The sequence below is a fragment of the Salvelinus sp. IW2-2015 genome, unplaced genomic scaffold (genome assembly GCF_002910315.2).
Source record: "Salvelinus sp. IW2-2015 unplaced genomic scaffold, ASM291031v2 Un_scaffold16345, whole genome shotgun sequence".
NCBI lineage: Eukaryota > Metazoa > Chordata > Actinopteri > Salmoniformes > Salmonidae > Salvelinus > Salvelinus sp. IW2-2015.
In genome coordinates this window covers 143,484-170,354 of record NW_019957544.1, presented here as the reverse complement: position 1 = coordinate 170,354, position 26,871 = coordinate 143,484, and the positions used below count along the sequence as shown (strand labels likewise).

The window sequence follows — 26,871 nt, the reverse complement described above, 5'->3', positions numbered from 1 at the left end:
TAGGCCTAAATGTTTGGGTGAATCAAGAACCAACCATTTAGTTGTAATTTACTGATCTGGTCAGATTATGATGCTGCCTTTTAAACGAGAATTAACAATGTTCTGCTAATGTCTGGCAGTCTGTCTGGCATTAGATACATGCTCAACATTATTGTACAGTGTAAATAAAGGTATTGCACATATTTTGTCATGACTTTATGGAGTATGTCACTACCATCACCATCAGAATATTAATTATGAATATTTTGATTCTGATATTACAACTACTAGTAAGTAGGCGACTACAGTGTGTCTCATGTCCCCAGTGCACCTTAGAAAAAAGTCCCCTAGTTTGGGCTGTTCCCTGACCATGTTGTGTCATCGTTGATCCTTCAGCCTCTCATTTTCCATTAGTCAGCTTAAAAGTTTCCCTACTCTCTCGTCCGCACTATGAACGGTTGATATCCGTTTCCTTCCACACTGGACGGACTAGCTAGCGAAGATGGCGGCGGCAGAATCTGATCGTGAAGTACCGTCTGCTCTGTGTACTGAATTCCTGAATTTCTCTGCCAAGGACACAGCTTCGGTATGTGACAGTTTCCATATGTGTATATATTTGATGTGATGTTTCTTATCAAAGGGTGCAGAGCGCACCAATTTCATCGACTATATTCATTTCTATATTTTTCCATCTCGACTTGTTTTTCTTCAATGCGATGATGATGGCCTAGGCTACAGTACGGGAACATGGCTAATGCTAACTAGCGTTCTAGAAAATGGCATTAGCTAACCTATGGCATTAGATAACTGTAATATAATGATTGGAATCGATACTATACCAGCTATTTTATATTGGTAGGAATGTGTCCAGGATTATTTTAAACAATACTAGCTAACGTTATAGGCTAGGGTCACTTGGCAGACAGTATTTTTGGTATTGCCGGCCAACATAATTTGTTCGCCGCACTGTCTGAACGTCAAGCAGTTGTTGTTCCATAACTAGCAGCAGTAGTTAGCTATCCTGTACAACTTGCGTACCAACAAACCCGCAATATCTGTTGTTGGCAATTGACCTTATTCGCTCCGTGAAATCCACCCTGTTAATGTTAACACAACCAGTTGGGGAGAGTGGGGTGTAGTTGGGGAGAGCTCGGCCGTCATGCCTGGGTCACACCGACAGTGTTAGCGCAAAATAGGACACAGCAACCACTGGATATGTGTGCAACAAAAGTACCAACATTTATCTTCTGTTACCATTTCTGTCAAACCGTCTTCGCATACGTTCGATAAATCCAACGTATGCACCACACAGAACGCACTAAACCGCCAATGTTGCAAGACAAACGGTATCGTTCCATTGGAAATTAATGTACTTCTGGTGTCCCAAAACGTAAACTCTGTCGGTGTGATCGAGGCGTTAACCAGCTAGCATCGTAGCTCCCTGATCAGACCAACAGCGTCATTGCTTCAATTCTGCATAATACATTCTGCAGGCAAACATTTTTCATGTTGTAATCCAAAATTGTTGCTGGATATGTTCCACAAAAGTTCAACATTCAACTTTTGCTACTATTTCTGTCAAGTCAATTTGATGCATACATTGGATAAATCCAATGAATGTACCACACAAAACAAAGAACGCACTGCAACTCCCTCTGCAATCACAGCATTGCATTGGAAATTTAATGTACTTCTGTTGTACAATGACGCTGTCCGTCTGATAGAGGGGTAATGATGCCAGGTTACAGAAAAGCTTGAATTTAGCTATTTGCACAAACCTAGCTAACTAGCTAGTTATTAATTCTACCTACTAGTCACATATTGTTAATAACGGTAAAACAGATGTTTTCCATTACCCATGGCTCATCCAGTGTGATACAGCACTTGTTGATTGCGAATACTTCCCTAGCTAGCCAGAATGTATTGCAAATGTATCAAATTGTCAATAGTGTCCTTGTACTTGGGCCTTCAGTAGCTCTGGTGTCAATCACTACCAACAGATGTGAGAACAATCCATAACATTAAACATGGAGTCTAATTCTAAATATGCTAAACATTGTGTTGATCACACTAAATGAAATATCAACTTCAGTGGTCTTTCATTTCCCCATTACACTCGGCCTAAGACTACATGTTGTCTACATGTGACATCTGCCCCCCTGCAGGCTATGAGCTCACTCTCCACATATGACGCAACATGCCATGTACTAGATGTGACTGTGCTAGTTTATCACTGTCATTTGATTAATTATATTTGCTAGGATTGACTTTAAGGGTTTCCCTATTGCCTGGTGCAAGTGAACTGAGCAGTCATGGAAGTTGAGCCTGCTCCGAGGTTGCCCCATTGGGCAGGTGATTATATATATATTGTTTTTAGAGATATTGATAACGACCTAAATGCAAAGAATTCCAGTAGTCTGGTCTTTCTCGTTCCTCCCGTGTATAGGTAAAAATAGCTACTATTTCATGCAAGTGATCCAGTGATTGTCAGAAAGTTTGGGTTGACAATTAGGCTGTTATATTTTATAGAGCCCGACCAATGTTATCGGACTATATTGGCCTTTTACCTCTATATCAGTATCAGACGATTTTTCCACTGATAACCGATATTCAATAAATAGGATGAAAAAATTGAATCTCATACTAATCTGAACACTTGTGGTCATTCTCATGATGTCATTAATTTAACAATGTAAGAAATCAACATTTGAAAGATTTTTCTTCAACAATTGCTCTTTTGGGTGGCAATTTGAGAATTCAGGATGGAAAAAAGTAACCCCCCCCCCCCCCCCCCCGGTGTAAAACAGTATATCGGCAGATACATCGGCAAGTTTTGTCTTCCCCAAAAATTAGAATTGGTATGAGACCCCCAAAAACATATAGGTTGGGCTCTAATATAGAGCGGGAGTGAGCGGGTCGCTTATCAAAGCAGCAGGCCCCAGCAAAACAGGCAAAGGGGCATGCCAGATACTTTCATTACAGGAAACATGAGGCTAATGCACTTACTGACCATGTTTTTAACCTCCTAATAAAAAATAGGATGTTTGGAGTGAGGTGACCATATAGAATGTGCAGCTCACGCCGATGCAACCAGTATGATTTAAAATTAAAAAAAATCACAGCCAAGTCAAAGGGTGGCAAAATGCGACTAAATGGTCGCAGTACAGAGCCCTGCCTATAGGCTAACATATGTATGTTCATCGTTCAAGATTCAGCTCTGCTCATCATACAATAAAGACCACCCCATATAACTAAGTCAAATTCATACAAGTTGGACCTGGACTGTGTTCAATGTCCTCCAGTCTGAAAAGCTAACAACAGGTTTGTTGTAATGTTCATGTCTCACTGTTACCCCCCCTCTACACAGAAATGGCTCCAAGTGACCGACCTGTACAAGGAGGTGTACCAGCACCTGGCCCGCTATGTACCCAAGATCTACTGCCTGGGGCCCAACCTGAACCCCCAGAGTGAGGACCTGCTGGCCCAGCTGCTGCTGCAGGCCCCTCTAGAGTGGTACCTGTGTGGGGAGGACCCCTCCACGGGCCTTGCCAAGCTGGAGCAGAACAACCAGCCATCACAGCTCTGTGGACACGTCTTCAGAGTGGGAGAGCCCACCTACTCATGCAGGTGGGGGTAGTTGAGGTCTCGTTAGACAGGCAGACAGAAAGACAGACACGCATACGTATGCTAGCTGTCCTTTCCTGTGAATTGGGTCAGGTTGGTACTGTGTTAAGTCTCAGGTCAAACCGTAAGCTTCCTGGTAAGCGGTGCTGTCTTGATAAGGTCGAGGTCACTTCCGTTTACAGGATCAGCTTGACCATACTAGCTAATTCCATACACACCCAAGTGTGTGTTCAATGGAAAGCCATTGCAATGCACTCCTATGCTTATTGTGCTGTATAGCCTAATTGAACATCCATTCCATGAGTATTGTTTTTATTTTTCCTGAACAACTCCTCCTTTGTATTGGCATTGAGTAAGAGGGTAGCATGGGATCAAGACATGACCTGGTGGAACCTTGGAAGACAATGTTAGGTACTGTTGCTGTCCCTCCTGCTTCTCTCACAGTCTAGCTCTCTCTCCTGCAGGGAATGTGCTGCAGACCCCACCTGTGTGCTTTGTATGCAGTGTTTCCTGGGCAGTGTGCATAAAGAACATCGCTACAGGGTAAGAAGGACCACACAACCTCTCATACACTCAAGGGTTCAGTATAAGCAGGCCAACAGCCCAAACAATGGCTAGTAGTGCTGAGCCATTAACTGTCATTTTGTTTATGAAATAACTAATTGACCCACGTTGGTTCAATAACTTGAATTCCATTTATTTATTTTATTTTTATTTGTGAGCCCAACGCGCTGTTTCTCTACAGAGAAATCATTCACGAGAGAAGTCAAGAACTATGTGTGACGCTGGGCTGAAGGGAGTTGTAGTTTTCATTAAGCAAATATTCAACCTAGTTCAGCGCATACCCATGGTAATTAACTACAATGACCATAATCTATTCCGCCTGTTTTTCCCAGCTTGGACAGAGACAGATCAGAGAGGAAGAGGTGAAGCGAGAGGTTTCACTCTAGCCAAAATCTGTCCAAAATAAGCCCAATACATTTCTATGGGCTTATTTTGGACCTAAGCTTGTCGCCTGCCTTTGGGACAACGACTTCCATTGTTAGGGCAGAGACATGAGTATCTCATCATTATATACAAATCTTTGGAAGGATACACTTTTACGCCCGTTAGGTTATATGCACACAGACCGCATGAGAGAGAAATGTACACAACGACGAGAGGGACAGAGACGGTTTGTGAAAGAATGCCTTATTTACTTTGAAGAACTAGTCAAATGTATTTTGGCAGACAGCTCTGCAGCATACTTAGGCAGGCCAGCGAAATAGGATGACTAAAGACAGTACATTATGTAATATACACAACTGAAATATTATATTTCTTAGTCATTTCCTATTTTCTTCTATTGATGTCTACCCAATGTGGACCTGACACAGATGATGGAATATTTTCAATGTTTTGGCAATTGAATGTTCACTATTTTGGGCTTTGGAATATCCATTAAAAGCTCTAATATTGTAATATAATTATTTCATGATTATTCATGAATAAATTTCATGATAAAAATAGTAATAACCAAAAAACCAAAAACCAAAAACCAAAAAAAAATAATAATAAAAAAAATAATAAAAGAATCGAACTAAAACGGAACCGACCTCAAAAAGCACAAATCGCCCAGCACTACTGCCTAGGTTTCAGTAGAGGCTCTGTCGCTGAATGGGTAGGTAAGTGTGAGTGGGTGATTGCCATGAGACGGGTCACCCAGTTGCTGCTCTGAATCCAGGCTGAGGATCAGGCAGGCTAATCCCATTTGGGCCTGGCCTGGCTTGCCACTCTCCTGCCATGTGAGCCTCAGGATGGGTGCACCTCTCCTCAGGTCTCAAGCTCTGTTCACCCAAGAGTAGGTACAAGTTGCCCCTAACTACTGATACAGGGTCTGGTATATACTGTATTTTTTAGGCCTACTAACATTTAAGGTTTGGATTGGGGGGTAGGGTGAATTGATCTGCGGAAAATATGACCTTGAGTGCTTACTTATGCATTCTGGTTTTGTCTTACTCCCCTTTGTTTGTGTTCTAGAACATTCTAAAACACTACTTCAGGGCAGGAAGATGTATGTACAGTTGAAGTCGGAAGTTTACATGCACTTATGTTGGAGTCATTAAAACCCGTTTTTCAACCACTCCACAAATTTCTTGTTAACGAACTATAGTTTTTGCAAGTCGGTTAGGACATCTACTTTGTGCATGACACAAGTAATTTTTCTAACAATTGGTTACAGACAGATTATTTCATTGTATCACAATTCCAGTGGGTCAGAAGTTTACATACACTAAGTTGACTGTGCCTTTAAACAGCTTGGAAAATTCCAGAAAACGATGTCATGGCTTTAGAAGCTTCTGATAGGTTAATTGACATAATTTGAGTCAATTGGAGATGTAGATGTATTTCAAACTCAGTGCCTCTTTGCTTGACATCATGGGAGAATCCAAATAAATCAGCCAAGACCTCAGAAAGAAAATTGCAGACCTCCACAAGTCTGGTTCATCCTTGGGAGCAATTTCCAAACGCCTGAAGGTACCACGTTCATCTGTGCAAACAATCGTACGCAAGTATAAACACCATGGGACCACGCAGCCATCATACTGCTCAGGAAGGAGACACGTTCTGTCTCCTAGAGATGGACGTACTTTGGTGCGAAAAGTGCAAATCAATCCCAGAACAACAGCAAAGGACCTTGTGAAGATGCTGAAGGAAACGGGTACAAAAGTATCTATATCCACAGTAAAACGAGTCCTACATCGAGATAACCTGAAAGGCCGCTCAGGAAGGAAGCTACTCCAAAACCGCCATAAAAAAGTCCAGACTACGGTTTGCAACTGCACGTGGGGACAAATATTGTACATTTTGGAGAAATGTCCTTTGGTCTGATGAAACAAAAATAGAACTGTTTGGCCATAATGACCATTTATGTTTGGAGGAGAAAGGGGTAGGCTTTCAAGTCGAAGAACACCATCCCAACTGTGAAACACGGGGGTGGCACCATCATGTGGTGATGCTTTGCTGCAGGAGGGACTGGTGCACTTCACATAATAGATGGCATCATGAGGGGTGGGAATTGTGGATATATTGACTCAACATCTCAAGACATCAGTCAGGAAGTTAAAGCTTGGTCACAAATCGGTCTTCCAAATGGACAATGACCCCAGGCATACTTCCAAAGTTGTGGCAAAATAGCTTAAGGACAGCAAAGTCAAGGTATTGGAGTGGCCATCACAAAGCCCTGACCTCAATCCCATAGAAAATGTGTGGGCAGAACTGAAAAAGCGTATGCGAGCAAGGAGCCCTACAAACCTGACTCAGTTACACCAACTCTGTTAGGAGGAATGAGCCAAAATTCACCCAACTTATTGTGGGAAGTGTGTGGAAGGCTACCCAAAACGTTTGACTCAAGTGAAACAATTTAAAGGCAATGCAGGTGATGTAGAAGATGGTCATTGTTGTCGTCTTCCAAATGTAAACCATCCAGAAGCTTCTCTGTCTGCTGCGTATGACTGTGTACATGTACTTGTGTTGTCTTGCCTCACATATCGTCTCCCCTTCAGATGACGACCTCTGGGGGAGGGGGTTTCTGTGATTGTGGAGACACAGAGGCTTGGAAGAAGGGCCCTTACTGTCAGAAACATGAGCCCAACATCAGTGACTCTTGTCAGGAGGTGAGCAGCTCTCAGCCACTGCTACTGTATATCATGTTTCATTCACATCTAATAGAAGTACACAGTTCATTCACTGCTGTTACTACACATTGTTACAAGTTGTTACAGATTGCTAATTGCCACTTTAATCATTCTTTGAGGTTGACATAATTTGATTGTGTATTTGCAGGATCCCCTTGCCCACCTGTCAACAGACATGATTGCCCGCTGCTACAATGTCTTCTCTATTGTGCTGAAATACGCTGTGGACATGCTCACCTGGGACAAGGAGGACGAGCTGCCCCRGGGCCTAGAGCCTCCGTACGTACACACCCGCACACAGGAAGTCATTTGTGATCACATGTCACGTTCTTGCTGGTCGTCATGACAACAAAATGGTTTTCATCTCTAGCCAGTTGATATTCATGTCTTTTTGATTTGTCAGAGACCGAGGTGACACCTATTACTGCATGCTCTTCAATGATGAGGTCCACACCTACGAGCAAGTCATCTACACCCTCCAGAAGGCTGTCAACTGCACCCAGAAAGAAGCAGTCAGCTTCGCCACTACAGTAGACAGAGATGTGAGTGTTGGCTTAATGACTAATGGCTTCATATTAGTGATGGGGGGGGGGGGAACAGTTATAGTTACATGTTGCAATTTATCTATATTTGACTCCAGGTATTAATTAGTTAAACATTATTTTACTACTGTAAGTAGTAGGGATGCACCGATATTACATTTTTGTCCGATACCGGTAACCAATATTTTACATTTTAGCGGCCTTTTAAGCATTCTAGTACAGTTAAGTAGTTGAAACAAGGTGTTATATGTTCAGTTAGGAACAGATTGTTTAATAACTTGTAATTGAGAAAAATGACATCCATGAATGTATTTTATTAGCACAACAGATATTCATGACACAAATAGTTGAGCTGCCCCGCATTACAAAGATGGTTAAGTTGATGGTGGCTCTTCTCACTATCTAATCTTGACTATGGAGAAACTTAAAAGTGCTTTGAAAGAAATATTGGTTGAAACTAAAATGCAGTTCATCATTTTAGCTTTAACTGCTTGAAAATATGACTGTCTCTAGGCTGTCCTGAACTGCTATAAATGGCACAACTTCAGCTTTTGAAATGTGCTCAGCGGACTTGACTAGTAAAATGAGAGCAAATTTACAACACATCTCATCTTTCATTTAGGAAATAAATAAACAAAAACAAAACTGCTTTGTTTTAAATTAAATGAAAATCTTGACCTATACCAGCAATGAAAAACAACAGAAAAGCCATCGGGCTTAGTCATTTTTTCCCCAGTGACTATAGATGACTGGGTTAAAATATGACTGCCCATTTACAATTTTAACATTTGGGGGAGGTTTTTCTTCACAAAGAGGACCTGCTCGGCTTTGTCACGAGAGAGTACGTTTCTTTTTCCGTTAGTTCTGTTATAGTCACAGACATGATTCAAACAGTTTTAGAAACGTCAGAGTGTTTTCTATCCAATACTAATAATAATATGCATATATTAGCATCTGGGACGGAGTAGGAGGCAGTTTACTCTGGGCACGCTTTTCATCCAAACGTGAAAATGCTGCCCCCTATCCTAGATAAGTTAAGTAAAATTAAAAAAATATTGAGCAATATATTTGGAACATCATTACAATAAAATTGTGGTATCCAATCGCAATACATATAGAATTGTGAGAATCGCAGTACATATCGCATCGGCACCCAAGTATCGTGATATCGTATCGTGAGGTCCCTGGCAATTCCCAGCCCTACTTCATATGTGTATAATCATTCTCTTGTATCTTCTGCTATACAGGGAAGGAAATCGGTGCGCTTTGGCGACTTCGCGTTCTGTGAGCAGGCCAAGTCAGTCATTGTGGTGAGTAGCATGGTCTGGGCAGCTGGATGTATCTCCATTGAAATTGTCATGAGATGACAGATGCTCACATCCCACCGCTGCCACCAATTAAACCATGTCATTTTTCATGAGTGTATTAATCTGTGCGTCTGCAGAGGAACACGAGTCGTCAGTCGAAGCCCTTGAGGGTCCAGGTAATGCACTCCTCGGTGGTGGCTCACCAGTGCTTTGCTCTCAAAGCCCTCCACTGGCTGGGCCACGTCATAGGGTACTCAGGTGAGTCTCCTTCCTCTTTCCAAGCTGCATGTGAAGTATGTCTAACTGCCGTTGGATTGTACACTCCGTATCCTCTTGAAATATAAAGAATTTAACCCGCAATCTTGAAATAAAAAAAATCCGCTTCATAAGTGGTTTATTGGAGGAAAAAGTTTTGGTCACGTCAGTCTTTACTTTTGCTAAAGACCCGCCACACATCCTTGTTTGCTTTGTTTTTGTATCCTTGTGTGTGTTTGCCCGAGGCCCATTGACAGCACTTGTGTATGCTCTGTGTGTGTAGATGCTCTGAGGAGGATCCTGTGTCAGGTGGGCCTGGAGAGAGGGCCAGAGGGAGAGAACTCCTCCCTGGTGGACACACTCATGCTCTGTGACTCCAAGATGTGGAAAGGTGAGGAGGAGGAAATGCGTCCTTTTAGTTCTCCTGCCAGGGTTGGGGACAATTACATTTCAATTCAACGCAATAAATGAAAAATCCTCATCGAAAAGAAATGGCAAATGTCTATTTACTTTGAGATTTGATTGAATTGGGATGGCATTGACWGACCCCCTCCCACCCCCTTTCTCCTGCAATGCACGTAAAACATGAACAGCCTTTCCGTGAGTACTGTTGTTCTAAGTAATACCTGTTTTCCACTCCAGGGGCCAGGAATGTCTACCACCAGCTCTTTATGAGCAGCCTTCTCATGGACCTCAAATACAAGAAGCTATTTGCTATCCAGTTTGCAAAAGTAAGCCTCTTCTTTTGACCCTTGATTTGAAGGACCAGTATGGCCACCTAATGTAACACAGCTATGTGGAAAGTCACAGTGCATTCTGCATTATAAGCACTGGAGGCGCTATTGTGAACCTGCGTCTCCAGCTGGCCCCCTTTTTAATGAGGAACTAATGTGTCAACATCACATCAGCAGGGGCGAGGACTTAATCCTGATGTACATACAGTTGTAGTTGGAAGTTTACATACACTTTAGCCAAATACATTTAAACTCAGTTTTTCACAATTCCTGACGTTTAATCCTAGTAAAAATTCCCTGTTTTAGGTCAGTTAGGATCACCACTTTAGTTTAAGAATGTGAAATGTCAGAATAATAGTAGAGAGAATTATTTTTTTCAGCTTTTATTTCTTTCATCACATTCCCAGTGGGTCAGAAGTTTACATACACTCAATTAGTATCTGGTAGCATTGCCTTTAAAATGTTTTACTTGGGTCAAATGTTTAAGGTAGCCTTCCACCAGCTTCCCACAATAAGTTGGGTGAATTTTGGCCCATTCCTCCTGACAGAGCTGGTGTAACTGAGTCAGGTTTGTGGGCCTCCTTGCTCACACACACTTTTTCAGTTTTGCCCACACATTTTCTATAGGATTGAGGTCAGGGCTTTGTGATGGCCACTCCAATACCTTGACTTTGTTGTCCTTAAGCCATTTTGCCACAACTTTGGAAGCATGCTTGGGGTCATTGTCCATTTGGAAGACCCATTTGTGACCAAGCTTTAACTTCCTGACATGTCTTGAGATGTTGCTTCAATATATCCACATCATTTCCCCCCCTCATGATGCCATCTATTTTGTGAAGTCCTTCCTGCAGCAAAGCAACCCCACAACATGCTGCCACCCCTGTGCTTCACGGTTGGGATGGTGTTCTTCGGCTTGCAAGCCTCCCCCTTTTTTCCTCCAAACATAACGATGGTCATTATGGCCAAACAGTTACATTTTTGTTTCATCAGACCAGAGGACATTTCTCCAAAAAGTAAGATCTTTGTCCCCATGTGCAGTTGCAAACTGTGGCCTTTCAGGTTATGTCGATATAGGACTCGTTTTACTGTGGCTATAGATACTTTTGTACCTGTTTCCTCCAGCAGCTTCACAAGGTTCTTTGCTGTTGTTCTGGGATTGATTCTCACTTTTCGCACCAAAGTATGTTCATCTCTAGGAGACAGAACATGTCTCCTTCCTGAGCGGTATGACAGCTGCGTGGTCCCATTGTTTGTACAGATGAACGTGGTACCTTCAGGCATTTGGAAATTGCTCAAGGATGAACCAGACTTGTGGAGGTCTGCAGTTTTTTTCCTGGGGTCTTGGCTGTTTTCTTTTGATTTTCCCATGATGTCAAGTAAAGAGGCACTGAGTTTGAAGGTAGGCCTTGAAATACATCCACAGGTACACCTCCAATTGACTCAAATGATGTCTCAATTAGCCTATCAGAAGCTTCTAAAGCCATGACATAATTTTCTGGAATTTTCCAAACTGTTTAAAGGCACAGTCAACTTAGTGTATGTAAACTTCTGACCCACTGCGATTGTGATTAAGTGAAATAATCTGTCTGTAACCAATTGTTGGAAAAATGACTTGTGTCATGCACAAAGTAGATGTCCTAACCGACTTGCCAAAACTATAGTTTTTTAACAAGAAATTTGTGGAGTGGTTGAAAAACGAGTTTTAATGACTCCATCCTAAGTGTATGTAAACTTCTGACTTCAACTGTAAGTGCTAGCTCAATGTCTCAAATTTAAATGTATGGTGTAGCTATTGCAGAAAATTGGACACTGTCTTGAATCGAAGTTTGATATGTCGGAAGACTGTATTGTATGAATGTGTTGGCACAAGGCCTCAATGGGGGCACTAACTACATCACATCCTTTAACCAGTCCTCCTGGGTGGCTTTCCTCTCAGACTGCTTGGCGTGTAACTCAGGCCCACACACTCCCGGTCCCTGTCTGACCCCAAAGTCTGCTCTGCTCTCACACACACACACTCGGAGCCAAGACTCTACAGGTCTCCTGAGCTGAACCTGAGAGCATAGATATATCCGCTCACTAGGTCGCATGAGCTTAGACTCGAAGCCAGGATGTTGGATAAGATGGGCTGCTCAAAATCTTACGTGGAGGAGTATTTAAACCCAAACTTTGATTGGACACAATTGGTCTGATGCTATTCTGGGATTCTATATCTATGCTTTCGGAGACCTGGGTGTTCAAGGGCAGGAGGGCTTCAGAAGCTTAACGGGGAGAAGGATGAAGTTGCCCTTAGACACTGATCTGAGGTCAGTTTTGCTTTCCTCCCAAATGGTTAAGGTTTTTTGATTTGGAGTAAGCTGATCCTAGATCTGTGTCTAGGGGTTACTTCTCCCAGGAGCTTAGACAAATTTGGGGGGGGGGGTTGAGGAGAGGGAAAGGGGCCCACGCCCTTTGACCAGGAGGTGAATGTCCCCCTTGTCGTTTAGAATTACCGGCGCCTCCAGACAGATTTTATGGAGGATGATCACGAGCGTGTAGTGTCAGTGACCTCTCTGTCAGTTCAGCTCTTCACCGTCCCCACCATGGTGAGTAACCCCAATCCCACGCCTGACCACACACACACCTTCTCTTCTTCTCTTGTCTTCCACATGCCAACACCATTAGAATTATGAGCGCTTGCAGAGCGACTATGTGAAAGATGACCACGACAGGGAGTTCTCAGTCACTGACCTCTCCGTGCAAATGTTCACAGTGCCCTCCCTGGTGAGTACGGGCCGCAGGGTCGGGGTGAGATAAGATAGTACCATCCGAGATGGGACGCATGCTGAAAACCTCAGGGATCTTAGACTTAGTATGGATGATGTCATGTCCATAGAGAGAAAGTATGGCCATTTAAGTCAGGGGTTCCCAAACTTTTTCACTTGGGGGAGGGGGGGCCCTTCCAGCATTGTGGAACATCCCTTCCCCTCTGCACGCGGCTCACACACGCCACGTCTATTTCTGTGGGCACAAGCACTGTTCATGACACAAACTGTTCACACCTCTCTTGGTGGAGAGAATTTTGGAAGTTTTTAAAGCTTATTTCCTGCAATTCTACACAAATTTTGATAAAGTATTAGGCTATTTCTTCATGTTATGAGAGCATCAATGCGCACACCTTCTACTAATATGTAGTAGGTTATAAGCGCGACTGTTCCAAAATACAATCAATTAGCGGCAAAACGCTGTTCTCAAAAGTGACCGGAAATGTGATTATGAATTGATGATTATTATAAAGGTGCATTTCTATGGTGAAAATTATCTTCCCCAAACTTGAAACTCAAGTGCCGCCTATGTATGCCAGTTAGGCTCTACACCGGTTATAAAGCGTATTAAATGTGCTCAATTATAAGAAGTTATTTGGCCACTTTACAAAACTTATCAAAACATATAGGCCTATGGGCTAGGCTACATGAGGTGTGGAACTGATTTGAAAAAGTCGACAAAGGCATGCTCTGTTTCTTGCCTTACTGCACACAAGCTGGGCATCATTCACAAGTGTTAATATGTTGTTCATAAGTGATAGGCTAATATTGTCACCAATCAAACTTTTCTTAATTTAATGTTGTCTTTACATATACAAAATAATATATGTGTTAAATTAGTTTTGATTTAGAACGGACCATGATCATGCACCTGTCTCGGAACAGGGGGCATGGGGGGGGGGGAGCACTTAAATAGGACTCTATTCCCATGGTTCATTTTCATGCCAGCCAGGTAGGTGATGCTCCTTTTGTAAACAAAGTAGTGTGCTTTAATATTAGGGAAGTTGAAAAATAAATATAGTAGGCCTAGTCTTTAGAAAGCTGATGGGATCCTCCTCTTTTTAAGAGGCCATCAACTGTTTTCTCATGCAATTGCATAGCCTATAGAAATGTTGCGTAGCATCAGAGCTTGGAGAAGCCTATTCTATTTACCATGACTAAAAGGCCACATGGAATTTGACTGTGGTCATGACTCGTGACATAATTTAACACGTTCATTAGTGTAACTACGTAAATTATCACTCGTATTTCATGTCGCAACAATTAATCGATACGTATGCTATGATGCTGGTAAAGTTGTCTCGTGCACCTGCCCTTCCTCAAGCTCTGAACTGTGCTGGTCGTAAAAAAAAAAGCTAGCAAGCTGATGGATTTGATGCAAACAATGTTCTTTCCCAAAAACACAGCAAAACTACATCTGTTACAGTAGCTTTAGTTAGCAACTATATAGCTAGGTGTCATCTAAAATAACCCTAATTTAGAAGACTTTTACAAGACCACTGTGGTGGTAATACGATCATCGTAACAGCCCTAAACCGGACTGAGTTCCCCGCCGACCCCACAGTTTGGGAACCACTGATCTAAATCATGAGTGCCATCTTAGTTACGTTCCGAATAGCTCCATTCTCAACATTGATTCCTTGAAAAGGGTGTGGCATGCTATACTGACGTTAGATATATGATTTTTTCTTAACGACATTATACAGTCAGCATCCCATTTCATGTTGTAATAACTATACCCATGTCATAGCTATGAAAATGTTAAAGAATCGTATGCTATTCCAATTGTATGCTGTAGTGTAATTTAAAGTAACTGTCCAGTGTTACCAGATTTCAATCACCTATAATTAATACAAATGAGTGTACATGGTTTTCCTTCTAGAAAATGGTAACGAAGTATGTTAAAAAGAAGCATTTCTGTGTTGGCTTGGTCTGGGTGTATACCGGTCATTAAAAATATTCACCCGAGTAGACTGCTGATTGGCTAGCTCCTCTGAGGAAATGGCAAGTATTTTTTTAAATGGTCTGTTTGAGATACAATGTATCCTTTGGCCACATAGGAGTGAGTATAGGATGAGTCAGCAATATTATTTGGGTATGAGTTAACAGAATATGAACTTTTAACAAGTGCCATTTCCACTGGACAGTTACTTTAAGGCTGTAGTGTATTGTCACGTTTTTACATAGATTTGCTTAGATTGTGTGTAGTGGGGATTTGACTCCAGAATGACTCCTGCTACTTGAGGCTCCCTGAACCTCTTCCTTTCCCCGGCCCAGGCGCGCATGCTGATAACAGAGGAGAACCTGATGACCACAATCATCAGGACTTTTGTGGACCACCTGCGCCATCGTGACCTGCAGGGCCGCTTCCAGTTTGAGCGCTACACCGCCCAGCAGGCCTTCAAGTTCCGCCGCGTACAGAGCCTCATTGGAGACCTCAAGTAAGATGCATGTGTGCGGGCGCACACACACACACTCTGGGCAATATAAAAGTGTGTGTAGATTAGTTGTGTGAGTGTTAATCAAAGCCAGCATACTGACCACTGTGGAGCGTGTGTTTCGGAATGGGTTGTAAACAATGTTGCTGTGTGTGCGCAGGTACGTCCTCATCAGTCGGCCCACAGAGTGGAGTGACCAACTCAGGGAGAAGTTCCTGGAGGGACTCGACACCTTCCTGGAGCTGTTCAAGTGCATGCAGGTAAGGACAGGTCGCCTTATAGTGGTGGTAGGAGACATAGGGAGTTTACAACCCCTCTGGGCATGATTGAGACTGCGCAGCACTGTGGAACAGAACAAATAAGATGGTTGGTAGCCTAGCTAGCCTGCAGGAAAACGTACTTTCACCCGCCCAGTTCTTTCACACCAGAGCAGATGGAGGAGATTAGAGTAATTAGATCCATCCCATGTTTCTAGTTCATTTGGGGTAGTGTTAAGCAGCATCTGTGCTTTCTGTCTTTCCCACCTCAGGGCATGGACCCTGTGGTGAGGCAGGTGGGCCAGCACATAGAGATGGAGCCTGAGTGGGAGGCAGCCTTCACCCTGCAGATGAAGCTCACACATATCATCTCCATGATGCAGGAGTGGTGCGCCACAGATGTGAGTGACTGGACGTATACATGCACGTGTGTGTGTGCGCTCATATACACATGAATGTACACACGCTCGCTTTCTCTCACAAACTCACATTCTCAAACGTTCGCTCACAAACACGCAGCCAGCCGCCTTCTCTCACCAGTGTTCCTATTGTTTCATCCCCTGTGTGTTTGTGTACAGGAACGTGTGCTGATTGAAGCCTATAAGAAGTGCCTAACAGCCCTTACACACTGCCACAGCGGCTTCACCGATGGAGAGCAGCCAATCACACTGAGCATGTGTGGACATTCTGTGGACACCATCCGCTACTGTGTGTCTCAGGAGAAAGTCAGCATCCACCTGCCTGTTTCCCGCTTACTTGCAGGTAGGACACACACACACACACACACACACACACACACACACACACACACACAGCTGAATGACAGACCACTAATGCTTTGGCTTTGATATTGATGAAGAAGTGTCAGCACATTGTTAACATGGTCACTGCTGGTTTTCTGTTTAGGTCTCCACGTTCTCCTCAGTAAGATGGAGGTGGCCTACAGATTCCCTGAGCAGCTTCCACTGGTAAGCATGCAGGAGGAGTGTCTCTGTGTACGGTTGGAACAGGTTCAGCTTGCCTTTTACAAAATGTGTGTGTCTTCTAATGAGTCTCTTGTATGGTCCACAGAGTGAGCTGAGCCCCCCCATGCTGATAGAACACCCCCTTCGCTGCCTGGTCCTCTGTGCCCAAGTGCACGCTGGGATGTGGAGGAGAAATGGCTTCTCATTGGTGAATCAGGTAAAATCGCCTCGTCCGCCACCGTATTGCCTTTCTTCCCCTACGGTGTATACCAGAACTGTAACACACGGTGCGTGTTGCTGTTCTCGTGGTGTTTATAATGAAGAGAGCTCATAGTGTACTCTGGTTGCAGATCTACTACTACCACAATGTCAAGTGCAGAGTGGAGATGTTTGACAAGGACCTCATCATGCTGCAGGTCGGTTTGTTTTAACTAACAACCTAATGACGCTTAACGGTCAACAACGTGTTACAGGCTTGAACAAGTGTGTGTACGTCTATGTTTGTGTTCACTCCAGGCCGGAGCATCCATGATGGATCCCAACCACTTCCTGATGATAGTCCTGAGCCGCTTCGAGCTCTACCACATCTTCAGCTCCGCCGACTGCAGGAAGAGATACAACAGGGAGAACACCAACAAGGTCTGCTCTCTCACTCACAATGACTACGTCCTTTTGGCTTTTTTTACTCCGTTTGCACTCAGTTGAGGTGTGTGGCGGTGGTGTGTGTGTCCATCTCTGACCGACCTGACTCCCTACGTCTCTGTTAGGACGTGGTCCAGCAGAACAACACTCTAATAGAGGAGATGCTGCATCTCATCATGATGGTTGTGGGTGAGTGCCCCACTATCCTACCGCTCACTAGGACTTGTTGCCTGGGGTGGGGTTGGGTGGTGTGTGTTTCATCATGTGTTTGTGTACTCGGAGCCTCTGTTTGACTTTCCTTATGTTAACGACGGCGATGGAGTACCTGATGGGTTTGTGCGTTTGTTGTCTCAGGTGAGCGTTTTGAGGCTGGCGTCGGCCAGGTGGAAGGCTGTGACGAGATCAAGAGGGAGATCATTCACCAGCTGTGTATCAGACCCATGGCCCACAGCGAGCTGGTCAAGGCCCTGCCTGAGAACGTAAGGCTTTGCGCCGCTTTCTGCCCCGTTTTTCTTCCGTCTTTACGTCTCCCTCTCTCTTGCTATCTTTTTCTCTATCTTAGTCTATCTGTTAGCAAGGGTTCAAGTTCTCCATCACTGCGACGTATGAGATTTGAGTAAAACGTTGTTTTTTTGGGGGGAGGTTATTATTTTGGGGTAAGAAAACACTCCAGGCCACACTCGAATGTCTAAAACAATAGAAAGTATGTAGAAACTGCATATGATGCAAATGATTCTGACAAACCAATCGGTCTTTTAAAAATCTGTGCGGCCAAAAGTTTTCTAGACAATCTGAGATCGATTTAAGTTTCAGTCATGGGATTTTTTTGTTTGTTGCTTTAACCCCTGTGTTATTTTGTCTATCTGTTTCTCTCCTTTCCTTCTTGCTCTCTCTTACTATATTTCTCTTTCTCACTCTCCCTGACTCCTTTTTTCACCACACATAAGTTCGGGCTAACTGCCCGACTGCAGTTTTCACTTAGAATATCTCGTAACGAGTAATAGCCAACGATATTTAACTAGTGACATAAGCTGTCGTGGCATCTGCTTTGATCGCTCCCATTTCCCATGATCTACACACCATCTGGAGCTTTGGATGAGACGTTTTAACTGTGTGGAATAATAGTGTATCTCTTTGACTACCCTGACACCTAGTGGTGAACCTAGGCAATGCAGAAGAGGTGCAAACGCTAGTATAACTAAAATTGTGCATAATTTGGTCATATGTTTACGTAGTCTGTCCACAAGAGAGCCTTGCACAAACTTTGGCTTGTGTTAGCTGGGACGCAGGTCAGCCTATCCTGTTTCTGTAGCGCGAGTCAGCTTGATGTATAAGTGTAGACTTTACCGTGAAATGCTTACTTGCAAGCCCTTAACCAACAGTGCAGTTCAAGAAGAGTTAAGAAAATATTTACCAAATAAATTAAAGTCAAAAAAAAAAAAAAAAATTGTACTTGTAGGTAAGGGTGAAGTGATTATATGTATAGATAATAAACAGCGAGTAGCAGCAGTGTACAAAACAAATGGAGGGGGGGTCAATGTAATAGTCCGGTGACCATTTTATTAATTGTTCAGCGGTCTTATGGCTTGGGGGTAGAAGCTGTTGAGGAGCCTTTTGGTCCCAGACTTGGCGCTCCGATACCGCTTGCCGTGCGGTAGCAGAGAAAACAGTCTAACTTGGGTGACTGGAGTCTCTGACAATTTTATGGGCTTTCCTCTGACACCGCTTATTATTATATAGGTCCTGGATGGCAGGAAGCTTGGCCCCAGTGATGCACTGGGCCGTACGTACTAGCCTCTAGCGCCTTACGTTCAGATGCCGAGCAGTTTCCATACCAGGCGGTGATGCAACCGGTCAGGATGCTCTCGATGGTGCAGCTGTAGAACTTTTTGACGATCTGGGGACCCATGCCAAATCTTTTCAGTCTCTTGAGGGGGGAAAAGTTTTGTCGTGCCCTCTTCACGACGGTCTTGGTGTGTTTGGAGAGAGGTTGAACTGTTCTCCCTTCCTTAGGAGAACAAGGAGACTGGTATGGAGAGGGTGATCGACTGTGTTGCTTCGTTTAAGTAAGTCGCTTTCTCTAGTTTGTTACATGACGTTTAAACTGACCACCCAGATTGTTAATGTGAAAGAGTTTGTTCCTGATGACTTGGCTGAATAAAGACAATTAGATATGTATGATGCGCCCATTGGGTCTAGTTGTGTGAGATGTTGGTCACTCGTGTCCTTTTTTCCCACAGGAAGCCTGGCGTGACAGGCAGAGGGCTGTATGAGCTCAGGCCAGAGTGTGCCAAGCAGTTCAACCTCTACTTCCACCACTACTCCCGAGCTGACCAGTCCAAGGCAGAGGAAGCCCAGAGAAAGCTGAAGCGACAGAATGGAGAGGACATGGGTAAAGAGTCTCAGAGAAACCCTCGCCTTTATATACATGAAGCACATCTTTAAATGGAATTGATTATGTAACTATTGTGGTGATTGGTTGTGGTCTTTCAGCTGTCTATCAAGTAATCCGTTTGTTGTAGCCCTGCCTCCTCCGATGCTGCCCCCGTTCTCCCCGCTGTTTGCCAGCCTGGTGAACATTCTGCAGTGTGATGTGCTGCTGGGGATGCTGGGAGCCGTGCTGCAGTGGGCCGTGGAGCCCAGCGGAGGGCACTGGTCAGAGTCCATGCTGCAGAGGGTGAGGGAGACCAGGACCGCACTGTGCGTGCGCTCGTGTGTGTTAGAGAAAGTGTGCGTGTTCCAGTGTCGTACTATGCTTATTTGTAGGCACATTAGAGGCCTCTCTGTCCATAACACGTGTGTGTGTGTGTGTGTGTGTGTCTCTCTCTCCAGGTGCTCCACCTAATAGGCACGGGTCTGCTGGAGGAACAGCAGCAGTTGAAGAACAGCAGTGAAGACCACGACGTCTCTTTCAACTTCACCCTCAAAATCTCCCGTGAGTCAGTCCCTCTTAGCCTGGGTACCAGTCCGAGTTATCGTTAGCCTGAAATCCAGGACCTGTTTTGCTAACTCTCTCTATCACTCTGAAACTGTAAAACTGAGAGAGGAGAGCTGAAAAATAGAAATCTTAGTAATGTTGCTCAAAATAATAATAGACGTGACACTGTGCAGGTATTCATTTTTTGGGGGGCAACATTAGTTTGATTTCCATTACTTTTTATCTACTGTATTTAACTGCTGTGTGTGTGTGTGTGTGTGTCCTAGGACCAGGGGAAGCCCCCAGTAACACAGCCAGTGTCCTGGCCCTCTTAGAGAACCTACAGAACGCCCCTCACCTGGAGGTCCACAAGGACATGATCCGCTGGATCCTCAAGGTGGGTCCAACATTATTACAACCTCCCCTACCAATGCAACTCTCATAGAAAGACACCGTACCCAAGTGTTTCAGTTGGTACACTGCAATATTGTACATGCCATGGCCACCAGGAGGCAGCATAGGACAGCGTGCAACTAGTGGTCCCTCGAGACAAATGCATATCCAAAATGACTTCTGTCAGACAAAATAGGAAGATATGTTCTCGTGTTTATATTGATGTCTCACTTTTTGATGAGGTAATAGTATTGTGTCACTGTGCAGATGGTGGCCAGCATTAAGACGATGCGGGAGCTGACTGCCTCCACCTATACGGTGATCGCCAGCGGGAGTCACGGTCAGGAAGAGGTGGGTCGAGCACATCTAAGAGGAGATGCACCTAGGTGGCATTTTATTTGGTTTCTCGTGAATTTAATAGACAAATATATGGCGTCTGTGTCTTCCCTTCCTGCAGATGGTGTGTGACAAGGACAAGGCGGAGAGGAAGAGGAAGGCGGAGATGGCCCGCCTGCGCAGGGAGAAGGTCATGGCCCAGATGTCGGAGATGCAGAGGCACTTTATCAACGAGAACAAGGAGCTCTTCCAGCAGAGTCTAGAGGAGCTGGATGCCTCCACCTCTACCTCACTGGAGCACAGGTACCGTTTTTAAACTCTATCCCCCACCACACACACACTTTTATTTCACCACCCAAATCCCCACCGTAGGCTTATAAAGTTTGTCTCTCACCCCTCCTACAGCCCCACGTCGTCAGACGCAGCCCTGGCGTGTGTGGGCCCCAGGCGGTCACGTCCCAGGGAGAAGAGGCAGGTTGTTACGTGTATCCTGTGCCAGGAGGAGCAGGAGATCCGGGCTGACGGCAAGGCCATGGTGCTGGCTGCCTTTGTCCAGCGCTCCACCGTCATGTCCAAGAACCGCAAGAGACCACCGCACGACCCCAGTGAGTGGAAGAGAGAATGGAGGGCTTTAGGTCGCAGATGGGTCGAAGTTGCCCTTAGGTACAGATCTAGGATCAGCTTTCCCTCCTCCAAATTGTTAGTTTAACGATTTTAAGATCAGTGTCAATGGGCGTCTTCAACCTATTTTTGCGTTTTTGTCTGTGAATGATATACTAGCATTGCTTGACTTTTTGGTGTGTTTTCCAGAGCGCTACGACCCTCTCTTCATGCACCCTGACCTGTCGTTCGGCACGCACACAGGCAGCTGTGGCCACATCATGCACTCTCACTGTTGGCAGAGGTGAGCCAGGCTCCGGGTTCTACAACACACTGGTAGTAGAGGCCTTCACGGGTCCAAAAAGTTGGACCTGTTCCACAATGGACAGGGGRGTTGCCATCCGGACCCGATATGCATAAGTAAAACATTTGGACCTGTTTCAAATGGACCCAAGGATAACTAGACCCGTTCCGTATATCAGGTCTGGATRCAGACGAGGTATATGAGTGAGAAAAGCAGCAGAAAAGTAAAATGAAGCTAGTTTATTAACCAGAGCTGATAAAGCGCGAGAGAGAGGAGGTAGAGGTGACACGCTAGTAGCAGCCTTGGTCTTTGTAGCCTATCTTTCTCCTTTAACTTTTAATTCTGTCATTTTCATTCACTTTTCCATTGGCTAGAGATCTCCTAAKTTTTGCCCCACATGGAGGCTCTATAGCTATAGCCTATTACCGCTTTGATGACTTATGATTGGCTAACAGGCTACACACACACCACTATCTTGAAAAGCAAAGAGCGCCAGCATAAATTATACAATTTCTCTGGGGAAAAKCTTTGGCCAGTAGTTTTCGTGTGTGTACAGGTACTTCGAGGCGGTGCAGGCCAAGGAGCAGCGGCGTCAGCAGCGACTGCGTGTCCACACCAGCTACGATGTGGGGAACGGGGAGTTCCTGTGTCCGCTGTGCGAGTGCCTCAGCAACACCGTCATCCCCCTGCTCCCCCGAACTAAGGGCTCCAGCAGGTACCCAATCTGTCTCTCTCACATACACACGTTACTTTGAGGTGCGTCTCTCAAGTCATATTGTTTCCTCCCCTTTCCTCTATCTGTGCTGATCTGAAAAGGGATAGGTGAAAGCAGAAGSTCTATAGTAAATTCTCAATGGGAATTGTCTTTCCCCGACCAATACCTTTTTAGATTAGCACAGATGAAGGAGACGACGAGAGGAAGCCACTTAAGAAAATTGAGATGCAGCCTCGGTCAGGAAACCAAACTTTTGACTGGTAGTGGGTACATGGCCACAGCAACCCCAGACTGTTTAGTGGTTGTCACGAGATGAACCCCCTCTGGTCACTCGCTTCTCATTCCATCCCCCGCAGTTAAACCAGCGTAATCCCCTTGAGAGTTCAGATGTCACTGGTACCACACTCACCCGAGGTCAAGGCTCACTCTGCACTAAGGCTCGCTCAGTCGTTGGGCTCCCGAGTGGCGCAGCGGTCTAAGGCACTGCATCTTAGTGCTAGAGGCGTCACTATAGATCCTGGTTCGATTCCAGGCTGTATCACAACCGGCCGTGTTTGGGAGTCCCGGTGTAGGCCGTCATTGAAGAAAGATGCCCAGGGTCCCTGCTCATCTGCGTGAACGTGCCTTAGGCATGCTACAGGGAGGCAGGGGGACTGCAGATGTGGCCAGGGCAATAAATAGCAATGTTCGTACTGTGAGACGCCTAAGACAGCGCTACAGGGAGACAGGACGGACAGCTGATCATCCTTGCAGTGGCAGACCACGTGTAACAACACCTGCACAGGATCGGTACATCCGAACATCACACCTGCGGGATAGGTATAGGATGGCAACAACAACTGCCTGAGTTACACCAGGAATGCACCATCCCTCCATCAGTGCTCAGACTGTCTGCAATAGGCTGAGAGAGGCTGGACTGAGGGCTTGTAGGCTTGTAAGGCAGGGCCTCACCAGACATCACCGGCAACAACGTCGCCTATGCCCACCGTCGCTGGACCAGATAGGACTGGCAAAAAGTGCTCTTCACTGACGAGTCGCGGTTTTGTCTCACTGGAGTGATGGCCGATTTTGCGTTTATCGTCTTAGGAATGAGCGTTACACCGAGGCCTGTACTCTGGAGGGGGATCGATTTGGAGGTGGAGGGACTGTCATAGTCTGGGGGCGGTGTGTCACAGCATCATCGGACTGAGCTTGTTGTCATTGCAGGCAATCTGAACGCTGTGAGTTGCAGGGAAGACATCCTCCTACTCTTCCTGCAGGCTCATCCTGACATGACCCTCCAGCATGACAATGCCAGCAGCCATTCTGCTCGTTCTGTGTGTGATTCGTGCAAGACGGGAATGTCAGTGTTCTGCCATGGCCAGCGAAGAGCCCGTATCTCAATCCCATTGAGCACGTCTGGAAGCTGTTGGATCGGCGGGTGAGGGCTAGGGGTTTTCCCCCAGAAATGTCCGGAAACTTTCAGGTGCCTTGGTGGAAGAGTGGGGTAACATCTCACAGCAAGAACTGGCAAATCTGGTGCAGTCCATGAGGAGGAGATTCACTGCAGTACTTAATGCAGCTGGTGGCCACACCAGATACTGACTGTAACTTTTGATTTTGATTCATCCTTTGTTCAGGGACACACTATTCCATTTCTGTTAGTCACATGTCTGTGGAACTTGTTCAGTTTATGTCTCAGTTGTTGAYTCTTGTTATGGTCATACAAATATTTACACATGTTTGCTGAAAATTAACACAGTTGACAGTGAGAGGTCGTTTCTTTTTTTGCTGAGTTATTTATATATTCAAATATATATATTATTTTTATATTWAAAAAATTGTAACCTCCACAACCGCAGAGGTCCTTCAGACCGTTTCACGAAGCGAGGGCTGAGAAAAGGGCTCAAAGATTGAAAGACCAGGGAAGAAGCTAGCAAATGTATGTTTTGGGTCTTTTTATATATTTCCGGTCAGTATTGTAAAAGAAAATGTGTACCTGCTAAAATGGATGGATATCAATCAATCGGAACTTTGATTCACCTATACCAACAGCCTTGTTTATTTAGCATGTCAATTGAAGAAGCAAGGGCCAGCCCTTATTCATATGCTGTCCATAAGTGTATTAATGAGTAGGTCAATGCCTTGTCTCGTCCACTGACAGTCTCCTTCTCTCCAGTTGTGAGCAGCCTGGGCTGGGTCAGTGGCTGAAGACCAGCGGTCAGCAGATAAAGGCCATGCACTCTGCCCACAGGAAACTCCAGCCCGTCAGTGAGTATTGGAATGCATAACATTGTGTTAAAGGCACCCACGCGTTCCTGTCGTCCGACAAATGTCATTGTTAAGCAGAGGTCCCATTTACACCGGCGTAGAGAGGAAATTGTGATCGAACACACTACTGTGTCTATGTGTTCAAGTTATGTTCAAGTTACGCCACAAAGGTGTGTGTGTGTGCAGGTACCGTTGAAGAGACAGTGGAAGAAGAGTGCCCTGCCCCTGAGGTTTTCACTGTGAACTACATTCCCACGTACGTGACCGTGACCCCTGAGGGGAACATGAGAGAAAGACAGGACATTTTGAAGTCTTGAGATGAGTTACCACGTTGACTTGCCCGTGCCTCTTTTTACCTTCTTCAGGAATCCCTACTCCAGCACCATAAAAGAGATGCTGACCACTTTTGGGACAGCGACCTACAAAGTTGGCCTTAAGGTGCACCCCAACGAGCAGGACCCCCGCGTGCCCATCATGTGCTGGGGCAGCTGTGCCTACACCATCCAGTCCATAGGTGAGAACCCCACACACACACACACACACACACACGTTTGTTTTACTATTCTTATGGGGACCAAACAATTGATTCCCATTTAAAATCCTATTTTCCCTAAACCTAACCCCTAAGCCTAAAATAGCCTATTTCCTTGTGGGGACCAGCGAAATGGCCCCACTTGTATGGCTTTTTCTTTGTTTTACTATCCTTGAGGAATTCTGGTCCCCCACCCGGATGGGAAAAACCCAAAAGCGCGCACACAGAGAGAACAAGATAATAATAGAATCAGAGCAACAAACCTAGTTTACAGTGACGATAAAACTCATATCAAAGGCATTCATGTGGGATTGAGTTATGTCGTCATTATTTAACGGGTAAATGAATGTTTCAACTGCTGCCAAATGGTGCACAATGTTCAAACACCGCTAGAGCGTAGACGCCCATTTTTAGAATGGATGTTTGTCTCAACGCCACGTTCAACTGACTTTTTTRCCCTTCTCCTTCCTTTTGCAGAGCGACTGTTGGTGGATGAGAAGAAGCCTTTATTTGGAAGTTTACCTTGCAGACAGGTAACAGGTTCTTCCTTTTAATTCCAACCCGTCTTTGAGACAGTTCCACGTGTAGAGAGATCCGACGCCAGTGTCGAGTGTGTTTCTGTGTACAGGACGAATGCCTGAGCTCCCTGGCCAGGTTCGGCTCAGCGTGTTGGACCGCGGCCTGTCAGCCCACCGTGCAAGGCCACTTCATCCGACTGGTAGCAGGTAGGACAGAGACTTAACAGGGACCTGCGGGACCCAATCCATTTCGGATGGCCTATTCAGTGCCTGAAGCCACGTTCACTTTTTATGTGTAGAGGTGTTTATTTTATAAAAAAAATATTTTGGGGGGGGGATTGAGGGTTTACAGTTTCATCGTTATAGTGATGGAGTGTGTATGTTTGTGTAGCTTTGATTCCAGACCCCCTGGTGGAGGCCTCTCCGTGTATCCTGGACGTGGACATGTTGCACCTGCTGGTGAGTTCCCCCCCCGACCTCATTCTCATCAACACACCAATAATACCATCAGCCACACAGGCATACATGACCAGTGGCATGTCGCCTCTCTGGGTTGCCAGATCAGACGCAAAACCCATTGTTGACACTACCGTAAAACCTCAACACTAATCCCTGTGTCTCTCTCTCTCACCCACTCTCAGGTAAGTGTGGTTCTGTCCTACGGGTCGGTCCACTCCCAGGACTCATCAGGGCTGAGCGTGGACGCTGTCCAGCTGCACCTCTTCCACCTCATCACTGTGGCTCACATGGTCCAAATACTGCTCACTTCTGGCCCAGGTAAGGAGAGAGCGAACCCAATACCTGTGTGTGCGGGGTCTGCAAGAGTGTGAGTGTGTGTGCATGCTTACCAGACCGTTGGAAAGTTGTCTAAACACCGGTTAAGATCTTACCTTCTGGATAGTTGGAAGAGAGAGTCTTTGCAGTTCAACCACTGTCGTATGGCGTAGAGAAGGGAACAAACATGACATTCCGTGTGTCAACAGAGGAGGTGACCATGGAGCAGGAGAGCGGCGAGGCGGAGCGAGGGGAGGAGGAAGGCGCCTGCCGTCTCTACAACACCCTCAGAACACACGTGGGCAGGT

At 45.2% G+C, this 26,871-nt stretch overlaps 1 protein-coding gene across 2 annotated transcripts in view; it reads left to right on the top strand.

The window, feature by feature from the left end:
- The first annotated feature begins 400 nt into the window (after positions 1-400).
- LOC112080505 (E3 ubiquitin-protein ligase UBR2) overlaps positions 401-26,871 on the top strand; it is a 32,665-nt gene continuing 6,194 nt past the window's right edge. The window contains exons 1-39 of one of the 2 annotated variants that reach the window (XM_024146287.2): positions 401-565; positions 3,347-3,606; positions 4,068-4,146; positions 7,149-7,259; positions 7,429-7,559; positions 7,684-7,822; positions 9,070-9,132; positions 9,267-9,387; positions 9,668-9,775; positions 10,027-10,115; positions 12,783-12,881; positions 15,200-15,363; positions 15,521-15,620; positions 15,890-16,018; positions 16,196-16,379; positions 16,524-16,585; positions 16,689-16,799; positions 16,933-16,998; positions 17,099-17,221; positions 17,350-17,413; positions 17,579-17,703; positions 19,238-19,290; positions 19,465-19,616; positions 19,747-19,901; positions 20,057-20,159; positions 20,429-20,538; positions 20,802-20,885; positions 20,992-21,173; positions 21,276-21,475; positions 21,681-21,774; positions 22,331-22,489; positions 24,648-24,739; positions 24,926-24,995; positions 25,105-25,253; positions 25,749-25,804; positions 25,900-25,996; positions 26,181-26,248; positions 26,431-26,566; positions 26,773-26,869. In XM_024146287.2, coding sequence (XP_024002055.1) covers positions 482-565; positions 3,347-3,606; positions 4,068-4,146; positions 7,149-7,259; positions 7,429-7,559; positions 7,684-7,822; positions 9,070-9,132; positions 9,267-9,387; positions 9,668-9,775; positions 10,027-10,115; positions 12,783-12,881; positions 15,200-15,363; positions 15,521-15,620; positions 15,890-16,018; positions 16,196-16,379; positions 16,524-16,585; positions 16,689-16,799; positions 16,933-16,998; positions 17,099-17,221; positions 17,350-17,413; positions 17,579-17,703; positions 19,238-19,290; positions 19,465-19,616; positions 19,747-19,901; positions 20,057-20,159; positions 20,429-20,538; positions 20,802-20,885; positions 20,992-21,173; positions 21,276-21,475; positions 21,681-21,774; positions 22,331-22,489; positions 24,648-24,739; positions 24,926-24,995; positions 25,105-25,253; positions 25,749-25,804; positions 25,900-25,996; positions 26,181-26,248; positions 26,431-26,566; positions 26,773-26,869 — 4,469 coding nt within the window. In that variant the 5' untranslated portion in view covers positions 401-481. Of the gene's footprint in view, positions 566-3,346; positions 3,607-4,067; positions 4,147-7,148; positions 7,260-7,428; positions 7,560-7,683; positions 7,823-9,069; positions 9,133-9,266; positions 9,388-9,667; positions 9,776-10,026; positions 10,116-12,604; positions 12,704-12,782; positions 12,882-15,199; positions 15,364-15,520; positions 15,621-15,889; positions 16,019-16,195; positions 16,380-16,523; positions 16,586-16,688; positions 16,800-16,932; positions 16,999-17,098; positions 17,222-17,349; positions 17,414-17,578; positions 17,704-19,237; positions 19,291-19,464; positions 19,617-19,746; positions 19,902-20,056; positions 20,160-20,428; positions 20,539-20,801; positions 20,886-20,991; positions 21,174-21,275; positions 21,476-21,680; positions 21,775-22,330; positions 22,490-24,647; positions 24,740-24,925; positions 24,996-25,104; positions 25,254-25,748; positions 25,805-25,899; positions 25,997-26,180; positions 26,249-26,430; positions 26,567-26,772; positions 26,870-26,871 lie in introns of both variants that reach the window. The other variant, XM_024146288.2, reaches the window with a different exon arrangement.